Raw genomic sequence first — 12,124 nt, forward strand, 5'->3', positions numbered from 1 at the left:
TATCCCCAGTGACCACCCACGTTGCAGGAGTAGCTGGGCTGGCCGTCAGCATTCCTGACACAGCTGAGTACGTGAGTTCCTCGTCCACCCAGCCAGCACGGCCGCCACCAGAGTGAAGACCAGAAGCTTCGGTTCCCGCAGGAAGGACCGGGATCCAGGGACATGGCTCCCAGCACACACATCATCTCCTCAAGCCTCTCTGTGCCTCAGTTCATTAACAGGCAAGGCCGGCTGAGTCACCCCGGCAGATGCAGTTAAGGGCTAACACCTGAGGAAGGCCCCAATGAGGATATCTTCTTCCTGTAGATTTGCTAATGCAACTAAATTAACATGCATTTGGAAGAGACTCGAAAGGTTAAAAACAGGCTCGATGACGTTGCTGTGACACGTGTCCCCGAGGCAGCCCTCCACCGAGGCTGCTCCACGCCCTCTGGATCCCAGGACTCCAACCCTCACCTGCCCCTCCTCCCCCCAGCCAGCAAGTTAGGCGGTGACCTCTTCACCTTCTAGGGACTGGAACCCTGCAGTGTGAGTGAGTCTGGGCACCTGCTGCCACCACCGGCTGGCCGTGCACGCCCAGGCGGCCTCACATGGGGTTTGTGGCTTGTGGCTGTCAGGTCTCGCTCACATTTCTTGTGCTCCCAGGCTAGTCCCCAGGTTGCCATGGCAACTGTGACAAGGCCACCCTAGGGTGCCTCCCTCACCCTTACTCCTCCACTCAAGGCTATGCCATGTCTCAGCGACTCCACGCAGCCCCCCATCCCCTACACCCCAGGGTCTCAGACCCCGTGCAGCACCCCTACCATCCAAGCCACCAGCCTTCTCATCGGGGCCCATGTGCTCCTAGGACCACATGCAGAGAGCGGTGTCAGAGCAGAGTCAGATGTCACCCCCTGCAGAAAGACCTCCTGCTGCGGGGAAGAGTGGAACTCGGCATCTCCCTGGGGCCCTGCCCTGACCCTCCACCCCCATCCCAGCCACACTGGCTTCCTCGTCCCCAATACCCCCCAGCTCCTCCCACTGGCTGTCCTCTGCACCAGCTGACTCCTGGCTGAGGCCCCTCACCTGTCGCCTCTCAGAAAGGCCTCCTGGACACCCATGGAAAGGGGCCACAAAGAGACCCTCTCCAAGAACCCTCCCCGCAGCGGCATTTGCTGCACCGCCTTTCCCACCCTGGGAAAGGCGTTTATGCCGACATTTGGTGGGCTGCCTGTCATCCTCTCCTGGCGCAGAGGCCACGGTCAAGGCCTATAGGAGGGCGGGGCACACAGCGGCACCCCCACTGACCACAGGGCAGTGCAGCCTGCACCACCAGGAGCGTTCCTGAGACACTGGACTCAGCTCCTGAGCTCTTTTTGGATTTTAAGAGCTGAGGGTTTTAGGGTTTAGCTCTGCCGTTGACAAATGGTGACAAAAGGCAGAATTTCTTGCAAACAATGTAAGAACCATATAGCATAGATTAGAAGGTAGAAAAGCAGAATTAATGAAATCCAGAACACACCGCGTACCAAGTCGAAAGACAAAAACCTAATTTGGAAAAGAGTTGTAAAACATAAAAACCAACGAAGGGCAAATGACACATAAAGTTATGATCGATTAGAAAGCGACAATGCCCTCTCACTTCCCCATGAGGACTCGGACTAAGGCAAAGGAGGTTTACAAAAGCCCAAAGGGCAAACAGCAAAAGGACCTGTGAAAAGCAGCGTGGTCTCAGCAGTAAAAGCAATACAAAGACAAAGACAGCGAATAAGGCAGCATACCCAGCCTGTCAGATGGGATCAAAGGTGAACCACAGACAAACCTCCACGCTGCGCCAGGTTTTGGGAAATTCCCCCTCCCAGCCCATGGGTGGTCTAGAGAGCTGTGGCCTTTATGGGAGAATTAAGTGGGCCCAGAGACTCCACGTCAAGGCCTGTCCACAAGGGAATCATCATTTGGAGCCTCTGGCTGCCACACGTGCGCAGGGCCAGGGTCCTTCCGGAGTGTGGAAGATGCAGAGAACAGGAAGAAGGAAGTGATTGAGGGGCCTGGGGTGAAGACGGCGAGAGACGCAGCCTTGATCTCAGACACATGCGGCCTTGGAGACACATGCAACGCCACAAACTTTGGTTGCCTGAGTCATTAAATCGGAATGGGCTGGGTGCAGTGGCTCACACCTGTAATCCCAGCACTTTGAGAGGCCAAGGCAGGCAGATCACTTGAGGCCAGGAGTTTGAGACCAGCCTGGCCAACATAACAAAAGCCCATCTCTCCTAAAAACACAAAATCAGCCAGGCATGGTGGTACACACCTGTAGTCTCAGCTACTTGGAGGCTGAGGCAGAAGAATTGCTGGAGCCCAGGAGGCAGAGGTTGCAGTGAGCCAAAATTGCACCACCACACTCGAGCCTGGACAGCAGAGCGAGACTCTGACTCAAAAACAAAAACAAAGAATTGGAACACCACTTGAACCGGCCAGCAATACAAGTGGTAACTGGCCAGGCATGGTGGCTCAGTCCCGCCATTTTGGGAGGTAGAGGCTGGTGGATCACTTGAGTCCAGTAATTTGAGACTAGCCTGGGCAGCATAGCAAGACTCCATCTCTACAAAAATACCAAAAAAAAAAAATTAGCCAAGTGTGGTGGTGCACAGCTGTGGTCCCAGCTACTCAGGAGGCTGTGGCAGGAGGATCACCTGAGCCTGGCGCAGTCAAGGCTGCAGTGAGCCATGATCATGCCACTGCACTCCAAACTAGGTGACAGAATGAGACCCAGTCTCAAACCAAAAGGCAAGCCGTGATCTCTGCACCTTCGGGGGCCAGAAGCCTGGAGCGTGAGTGTGTGTGAACACAGAGCTTGACCTTGCACGGCTGTGCTCAGTTAGTCATTCAACAGACATCTAAGAGGGCCTTTGGGTGCCAGGGCTGGGTGCCCCACCGAGGACACATGAGTGAAAGCCAAGCTCCCCGCCTGCAGGGGAGACAGACATCAGCCAGGGCCCAGGGGTCCTCCCGAGCCGCCCACTCCCAGGCAGCTCTTCTGCTCTCCCCACTCCTAATGGCCTGCCAGGAACTGGGAGGTCAGCGCTGGCACAGGACCCCTGAGGAGGAGGGGAGGACACCCAGCAGAGGTTCTGCCGAGATCCAACGGGACGGTTCTGTAATGCTTTGGTTTAATTGAGAGGCTTGTTATCAGAAGGGGCGCCGAGAGCTTTTTCTCTACTGAGCTATTTCTAAAGAACAATTTCTCCCCTTAGTGTCTCCCAGCCGGGAGTCGGGCTGTTCTCACCAGACAGGACTCTTCTCAGGTGAGCGGCATTCTGCTACAACTCATCAGGCGATGTTACAGAAAGTCCCTCGATAAATAACCGCATCACACCGTCCCCAAAAGCCAAAGGGGAGGGTCCTAAATAGACCATCATCTTTTCATATATATTTAAAACCATGACCTTGGCCAACCGTTTGCTAACAGTTATTAGTAATTCACGAGATGTTGTGCTAACACGGATCCCCCTAAAAATGAGCCTTTATGCTGACAACACCACGTCAGCACGCATGGGGAACACTTTGCCTCACACGGTTATCACCAGCTCTGTCTTTAAGAAGGAGTCATGGCTTCAGCTTAAAGAATGACTCCTGGCCGGGCGCGGTGGCTCACGCCTGTAATCCCAGCACTTTGGGAGGCTGAGGCGGGTGGATCACGAGGTCAAGAGATCGAGACCATCCTGGTCAACATGGTGAAACCCCGCCTCTACTAAAGATACAAAAAATTAGCTGGGCATGGTGGCGCGTGCCTGTAATCCCAGCTACTCGGGAGGCTGAGGCAGGAGAATTGCCTGAACCCAGGAGGTGGAGGTTGTGGTGAGCCGAGATCGCGCCATTGCACTCCAGCCTGGGTAACAAGAGCAAAACTCTGTCTCAAAAAAAAAAAAAAAAAAGAATGACTCCTTCGAGTAAACACTGGCCCGCAGTGTCACTTGTCGGAGGCAGGTTAGGGTTGGGGACAGCACCCACGGAGAAGGTGGCTTGCGGCTCTGTCCCTCATGAGGGCTGGCCTTTCCCTTGCTTTGCAGCAAAGTGGGCTCCAAGCCTCCAGCTCTTGCTCCATCTGACAACCCTGTGACCTCACCCACCAGTGCCTCCTGTCGTCATCCACAAAATGGGGATGACTGCGGTGCTCACATCCCAGAGCCGTGAGGAGAGTAGAGGTGTGCACCATGCGGCATGGGGTGTCTGCCCAGAGCCTGGCCCGCAGCCAGTCGCCACTCATGGGGCCAGACACAGGGCCGGAGAGGATGGAGGCGACTCATCCCCTGCCACATCATCTGCAAAGCCTGCAACTCACCACGCTCAGGCCCTCACCCTGATTTCGCTTAACACTGTGATTTTTCAAAAAACAGGGTGCTTCCTAGAAGGACACTGAATGGACCAAGTCAAAGCAGCACTTGAGGGCACAGCCCAGCAGCGCCCGCCTCCCCCAGGTCCTGCCCTAGGTTCCGCACCTGCCTCTCCTGCTCAGTCTCCTCCCAACTCCCCACCCCAACTCCTTCTGCCCACACCCGCCCCTAACTCCCAGTTCCTTCAGATCCAGAAGCCACCTCTTCCAGAATGCACCCCGCCAACCCACCCACCTGCTCCCAGGCGCTGGGGGCCTCCCCACTCCACACCTGCGCCCCGGCAGCAGGGTTCCCCTGCCTCGAGTGAAGCAGCCTTCGGGGTAGTCGGGGAACTTTCCTTTCCACAAGTGCCTATTTCATTGGTCATAAACTCTCAGTGATATCCCCCCAAGAGTGGCCCTAATGTTAGGAAATCTGTACGAACTAAACGGAGAATAACTGGGTTGTTGAGTGTCCGAGGTGGCTGCTTATGGAGAACAATTCCTAAGGATGGGAAGGAAGAGAACAGAGAATGCCAGGCCGGCTCCGTACCCGCAGGAATGATTCCGATCCGAAGGCTGCTGGGGACCAGCACGGCCCGGGGGTGGTTCTGGTCGACCCCGGCGCTCCTCTGTGTCCTCCCAATCAGACCGTGCAGCACCTCGCTGAACATGCCGTCACCGCCAACACAGACGATGCTGCGGGAGGAACAGCTGGTCAGGGCCCTGGCAAGGGTGCCCACCTAGTGCAGCAGGCCTGAGGCTTCCAACTTCAGGAGGGGCAGCCTGCATGCCTGACCCTTGGCAGGTGTCTGGGAGCGTGGCTCCTGAAACGTCCCGAAGCGATAAGATCGAGCCTCTCTGCTGATTGGCGGAGACCACGTGTACAAACAATGAGATTTATGGCAGATACTGGCTTTCCCTCTGTGAGTCCGGAATTTGGGTTGCTAGGCAGAGAGTGCCTGCATGCCAATACCCCATCAAAAACACTACACTCTGGGTCTCAAGACTCAAGTTTGTGGGGCGGGAACAGCGGATCTGTGCTGCTTAATTTGTGATAGCAGACGGGGTGCAGTCCAGGTGGCCTGCATGGCGGGAGAGGCACAGGCACCTGTGTGTGGATGTTTCACCTTGGCTGAGCCAGCTGTGCAGCCTTGCCGGGTCCCGGTCAGAAATCTCAGCCAAGAGCATGACCCCAGCTCAGGCAGCAAATGACTAGCCATGTGGGTGGTCTTAGGACCCAAGGCAAGAGCAGAGGGGACAGAGTAGATGCTGGACAAAATGGGTCATGAGAAAATCTAGGAAGAGGAGGTGGAGAAAGGGGGCAGTGGCTGAAGGGAGAAAGGGTTTTAGGGCGTGCTGTCCTATGCTGGGATGACGAGAGGGAACCAACACCGAGGTGGCAGAATGAGGGTGCAGGCATGGAGACAGACATGTGACTGCAGCCCAGAGGGAAGGCGGAGGACAGGGCTCAGGTTCGCTGGATATCCCAGCAGCGTGCGGCAACCCGAGAGCTCCCATCACCTGGGAAGAGAGGGCTGCACGCGGAAGGGCCGCCCGTGGAGGAGTGGCGGGAGTTAACTAGAGGGGGCAGCCTGAGGGGTCCTGTCGAGCACGACAGCATCAAGGTGCCTGCCCACTCCCCGGTGGGTCTGGCTGTGCAGGCGCGGGCCGGTCTCCAGAGCTGAGATCTCTGCTCACCACCCACCCACCACGCAGGGCACCTACTTTGGGCCCGGCTCCCATGGTAAGGTTCTTTGTCCTTCCCACAGCCTGCACCTTCCGCTGGGGCCGGCTTCCCAGAGGGGCTGTGCTTTCAAGGACAGGGCATCCTTGAACGTGTGGTGTAGCATCTGTGAGCTCACAGACCACTCGGACGGCTCAGCTGCAGGAAGAGCAGCCCTCACTGGTCAGGCCTTCTGGCCTCCTTCGGGGAACGTGCCTCGGTTTTGAGAGAAGGTGTGTGCTCAGGAGTTGAGGCCCATGGTGTGACTGGCTGATCCCCTGGCCAGGGTGGGTGCAATAAGGTACCAGCCCCATCACCGCTGCAAAGTGAAGATGATGGTCTTCCTGACAAGCTGCTGTCGGGTGGAGCTGGGGAGGAAAAGTGCATGGGGAAGATGCTGTGGGTGGAGCTGGGGAGGAAAAGTGCATGGGGAAGATGCTGTGAGTGGAGCTGGGGAGGAAAAGTGCATGGGGAAGATGCTGTGGGTGGAGCTGGGGAGGAAAAGTGCATGGGGAAGATGCTGTGGGTGGAGCTGGGGAGGAAAAGTGCATGGGGAAGATGCTGTGGGTGGAGCTGGGGAGGAAAAGTGCGTGGGGAAGATGCTGTGGGTGGAGCTGGGGAGGAAAAGTGCATGGAGAAGATGCTGTGGGTGGAGCTGGGGAGGAAAAGTGCATGGGGAAGATGCTGTGGGTGGAGCTGGGGAGGAAAAGTGCGTGGGGAAGATGCTGTGGGTGGAGTTGGGGGGAGTGTGTCGGGGAGTGTGTGGGGGAGCTGCTGTGGGTGGAGTTGGGGGGAGTGTGTGGGGGAGCTGCTGTGGGTGGAGTTGGGGGGATTTGGGGGAATGTGTGGAGGAGCTGCTGTGGGTCGAGTTGGGGGGATTGGGGTGTGTGTGTGGAGGAGTTGCTGTGGGTGGAGTCGGGGGGAGTGTGTGGGGGAGCTGCTGTGGGTGGAGTTGGCGGGATTGGGGGGAGTGTGTGGAGGAGCTGCTGTGGGTGGAGTTGGGGGGGAAGTTGGTGGGTGAGCTGCTGTGGGTGGAGTTGGGGGGAGTGTGTGGAGAAGCTGCTGTGGGTGGAGTTGGGGGGGAAGTTGGTGGGTGAGCTGCTGTGGGTGGAGTTGGGGGGAGTGTGTGGAGAAGCTGCTGTGGGTGGAGTTGGGGGGAGTGTGTGGGGAGCTGCTGTGGGTGGAGTTGGGGGGGAAGTTGGTGGGTGAGCTGCTGTGGGTGGAGTTGGGGGGGAAGTTGGTGGGTGAGCTGCTGTGGGTGGAGTTGGGGGAGTGTGTGGAGAAGCTGCTGGGGGTGGAGTTGGGGGGAGTGTGTGGGGAGCTGCTGTGAATGGAGTTGGGGGGAGTGTGTGGGGAGCTGCTGTGGGTGGAGTTGGGGGGAGTGTGTGGGGGAGCTGCTGTGGGTGGAGTTGGGGGGAGTGTGTGGGGAGCTGCTGTGGGTGGAGTTGGGGGGAGTGTGTGGGGAGCTGCTGTGGGTGGAGTTGGAGAGGAGTGTGTGGGGGAGCTTCTGTGGGTGGAGTTGGGGGGAGTGTGTGGGGGAGCTGCTGTGGGTGGAGTTGGGGGGGAAGTTGGTGGGTGAGCTGCTGTGGGTGGAGTTGGGGGGAGTGTGTGGAGAAGCTGCTGTGGGTGGAGTTGGGGGGGAAGTTGGTGGGTGAGCTGCTGTGGGTAGAGTTTGGGGGGAAGTTGGTGGGTGAGCTGCTGTGGGTGGAGTTGGGGGAGTGTGTGGAGAAGCTGCTGGGGGTGGAGTTGGGGGGAGTGTGTGGGGAGCTGCTGTGAATGGAGTTGGGGGGGGTGTGTGGGGAGCTGCTGTGGGTGGAGTTGGGGGGAGTGTGTGGGGGAGCTGCTGTGGGTGGAGTTGGGGGGAAGTTGGGGTGGGGGAGCTGCTGTGAGGGGAATGTGTGGGGGGCTGCTGTGGGTGGAGTTGGGGGAAAGTTGGTGGAGGCACAGCCTGCTTCCCAGAGCTCATGACCAGAACTTTCCCGAATTAGGAGGGGAGGAAAGAGTCTCCCTGTCAGCACCTAAGTTCAGGGGCTGCTTTCATTTCCCTTTCTAACCTTACCACCAGCACAGTGCTGGGACCTGGCAGATGCTCGGTAATGTTTGTGGAATGAACAATGATTTCAATAAATATTCGCTGCAATTTTTAACACAGATTCCAGGTGGAACAGAGAAGAAAACAGAAAGCCCACTAGTTACAGGGCAGGTAACTACAGGGGAAGAGCTAAGCTCGAGATGAGGAATGGAATTTTCATCATAAAGAACAGCGTGGAAAGAGCTGGACAGATGTGAGTACATGAATCTGAAAACTTCTACTGGCAAAAAACAATGCCATGAACAAAATTAAAACACAGTTTCAAAACTAGCAAAAACACTTAAAAAATCGGAATATAAGTATGAATCGCCGGTTACTTGTTGGATAAAAGAACAAATGACTGAAATTGTGGCCAACAGAAGAAAATGGGCCAAAGACCTAAAAATCAATTCAAAGAAACCAGCTGGCCCATAAACCCATTTCTTAGGGCTGCACGCGGAAGGGCCGCCCGTGGAGGAGTGGCGGGAGTTAACTAGAGGGGGCAGCCTGAGGGGTCCCGTCAAGCACCACAGCATCAAGGTGCCTGCCCACTCCCCGGTGGGTCTGGCTGTGCAGGCGCGGGCCGGTCTCCAGAGCTGAGATCTCTGCCCACCACCCACCCACCACGCAGGGCACCTACTTTGGGCCCGGCTCCCATGGTAAAGTTCTTTGTCCTTCCCACAGCCTGCACCTTCAGCTGGGGCCGGCTGAATATGAATATGAATATGGCAGTACATTTCTTAAAAGATCAGAGATTTTCACACGTCAAATTAGCAGAGAAATTGTATAGTGCTAATACCTAACATATTGGCAAGGACAGTGAATAAGGCACTTTGAGAAAGAAAGTAAGTTGGCCTGCGTGGTGGCTCACGACTATAATCCCAGCGCTTCGGGAGGCCGAGGCGGGTCGGGTGGATCGCCTGAGGTCAGGAGTTCAAGGCCAGCCTGGCCAACATGGCAAAACCCTGTCTCTACTAAAAATACAAAACTCAGCTGGGCACAGTGGCAGGCACCTGTAACACCAGCTACTCGGGAGACTGAGGAAGGAGAATCGCTTGAACCCGGGAGGCAGAGGTTGCAGTCAGCTGTGATCGTGCCATTGCACTCCAGCCTGGGCGACAAGAGGGAAACTCCACCTCAAAAAATTTTTAAAAATAGAAAGAATGTAAGTTAATAGAATCTCTTTTGAAAGCAATATGGCAGTACATGGCAGGGATTTTAAAACGTTAATCTCCTATGACTAATTTCATTTCTAGGAATTGACCTTAAAAAATGTAGATGTATGCGGAGAGCTGCACGTACAAGAATGCTGTTCTAAGAGCGAAAACTGAAAAGAGCCTGAGCATCTACGAGAGAGACGAAATAAATATGCTCGGCCCACATAATGGAATGTGATAGACACATTAAAAATGGTACTTTTGGGAAGTCTTCGGGAATTTCTGGGAAAAGAAGAATCCCAAACTGTAAAAATGACAGCATCTAAACTTTCCTGATACTGTGCTTGGTTGATCTGTTTGTGTCTGCACAGGGCCGCATGAGCACGTCCTGTGAAAGGCCGAAAGGAAACAGAAGCGGCAAACGGCCATTCTTGCCCAGCGGGGAGGAGCCGGGACTCCGCACTTTTCTTTCCCACCTTTCTTTCTTTTTTTTTTTGAGACGGAGTTTTGCTCTTGTTACCCAGGCTGGAGTGCAATGGCGCGATCTCGGCTCACCGCAACCTCCGCCTTCTGGGTTCAGGCAATTCTCCTGCCTCAGCCTCCTGAGTAGCTGGGATTACAGGAACGCGCCACAATGCCCAGCTAATTTTTGTATTTTCAGTAGAGACGGGGTTTCACCTTGTTGACCAGGATGGTCTCGATCTCTTGACCTCGTGATCCACCCGCCTCGGCCTCCCAAAGTGCTGGATTATAGGCATGAGCCACCATACCCGGCCTCTTTCCTGCTTTTTTACAAGAAGCGTGTTTACTTTTACAATTGGTTGTGGGCGTGGGAAAGGGGGCGGGGAGGGGCGGATTTAGGAAAGGGAGCTCTGAAAACACAGGTGGGTAGAACTTTTTCACTGACAATGGACCTAATCCCGAGGCCGCTCACTCACCCGTCGTATTTCTCCATGTTGATCTCATACAGGGTCTCCTTCGCCTGATTGGCGTGCTCAGTAACTGCAGGGGAGAAACCACACCACATCTGTGAGTCCTCGTGTCAAGTAAAAGGCAAAGAACCCATTCTTTTAAAATGAGTTGGCCGGGCGCGGTGGCTCACGCCTGTAATCCCAGCACTTTGGGAGGCCGAGGCGGGTGGATCACGAGGTCAAGAGATCGAGACCATCCTGGTCAACAAGGTAAAACCCCGTCTCTACTAAAAATACAAAAATCAGCTGGGCATGGTGGCGCGTGCCTGTAATCCCAGCTACTCAGGAGGCTGAGGCAGGAGAATTGCCTGAACCCAGGAGGCGGAGGTTGCGGTGAGCAGAGATCGCGCCATTGCACTCCAGCCTGGGTAACAAGAGCGAAACGCCTCCTCAAAAAATAAAAATAAAAATAAAAGAGTTCCTGTAACACCTTGGGGTGGTGGCGGGGGGGAGTTCCTAGGTAAAATTCCTTCTTCAGTCCTACGTCACGCTTATAGGACGGAATCAGGCTGGCCTCCGCGAATGGGAACACGGGCGTCTCTTGGGGCACAGTCTACCGGATAAGATGCAGCGTTCTTGGCATTTAATTGCCAGCAAATAAGAATCTCTTGGAAAGAGATTACAGCTGTTTCATACGTTTTCCTTGGTAACCTTACTTTCAGAACTGTAGACTATACCAAAATGTAGTAAGAAGATAATGTGAGCCCAGGCTCTGCACCCAACGTCAACTTCTACAAAGTGTGCTGTACACACAATTTTGTGTCCTCGTTTTCCTGTCATATCCCAATCGCCTTGTTATCATTAAAAATTCTTCATAAAGACCCTCTGAAAGTGCTACATAACACTCCTTCAGATTCACCACCATTTATGTTTATGTCTCCTGTTTGGGGGCATTTAAAATTGTTTTGTGGCTGGGTGCAGTGGCTCACGCCGGTCAGCCCAGCACTTTAAGAGGCTAAGACAGGCAAATCACCTGAGGTCAGGAGGTTGAGACCAGCCTGGCCAATGTGGTTAAACCCTGTCTCTACTAAAATACAAAAATTACCTGTGTGTGGTGGTGCATGCCTGCAATCCCAGCTACTCAGTGTTACACATAAAATTTTTCTTTTTGGTGTCCCAAAGAAAAACTAGGACTGGGACAAAGGATTTCTCAGCAAAGCAATTCTTCTTACTTTCTGCAGAAAAGGTACTGCCATTAGCAATTTTGCCACAAGAGTGCAATGAACAAAGGAAAGTGGACATATTTATTTCTTACACACTTGGGGTCGTCCTTACTGCTGTGTCTGATCTCTGCTCACAGAATCTAAACTAAAACTCGATTGGCTAGTAGCTTGAAACTCTTCTAAACAGGTAAAGCAATGGAGAGTTGGGACATGCCTGTGAGCACATCCAGCAAGGATATCTTTGTTAAAGTACAAGGACACAGAATGTACTACGTGCCCGTAAGCATGGCGTGTCTAACAGCTACATAGGATAGGGCTACCAGCAAAAAGCAAGAAGGCTTTTGAAGAAAGTGTTTGAAACAAACGATTATTTCTAACACTTACGAATTTTCCTTAAGCAAGAAAGGAAACTTTGAAGAGGAACTTTGTTACTTCCCACATCGGGAAGCTGAGGCACGAGAATCGCTTCAACCTGGGAGGTGGAGGTTGCAGTGGGCTGAGATCATGGCACTGCACTCCAGCCTGTCCAGCCTGGGTGACAGAGCAAGACTTTTTCTCAAAATAAAAATAAAGAGAAATAAAGTTGTTTCCAGTGCTTTACTATAATACAAACAGTGCAATGGACCGCTGTGTGCATCCATCTCTGTGCACTTGACTGTGTCGTAGGAAAGATTTAGAAAACATA

General features: G+C 54.2%; 1 protein-coding gene across 8 annotated transcripts in view; it reads right to left on the reverse strand.

Moving 5' to 3' along the window:
* CERK (ceramide kinase) overlaps window positions 1-12,124 on the reverse strand; it is a 65,513-nt gene that overhangs the window by 24,430 nt on the left and 28,959 nt on the right. For all 8 annotated transcript variants that reach the window (XM_078343866.1, XM_078343872.1, XM_035273650.3 and 5 more), the window contains 2 exons: window positions 10,244-10,307; window positions 4,905-5,050 (listed from right to left, as the gene is read on the reverse strand). In XM_078343866.1, coding sequence (XP_078199992.1) covers window positions 4,905-5,050; window positions 10,244-10,307 — 210 coding nt within the window. The remainder of the gene's footprint in view (window positions 1-4,904; window positions 5,051-10,243; window positions 10,308-12,124) is intronic.

This window comes from Callithrix jacchus, chromosome 1 (genome assembly GCF_049354715.1).
Source record: "Callithrix jacchus isolate 240 chromosome 1, calJac240_pri, whole genome shotgun sequence".
Classification (NCBI taxonomy): domain Eukaryota; kingdom Metazoa; phylum Chordata; class Mammalia; order Primates; family Cebidae; genus Callithrix; species Callithrix jacchus.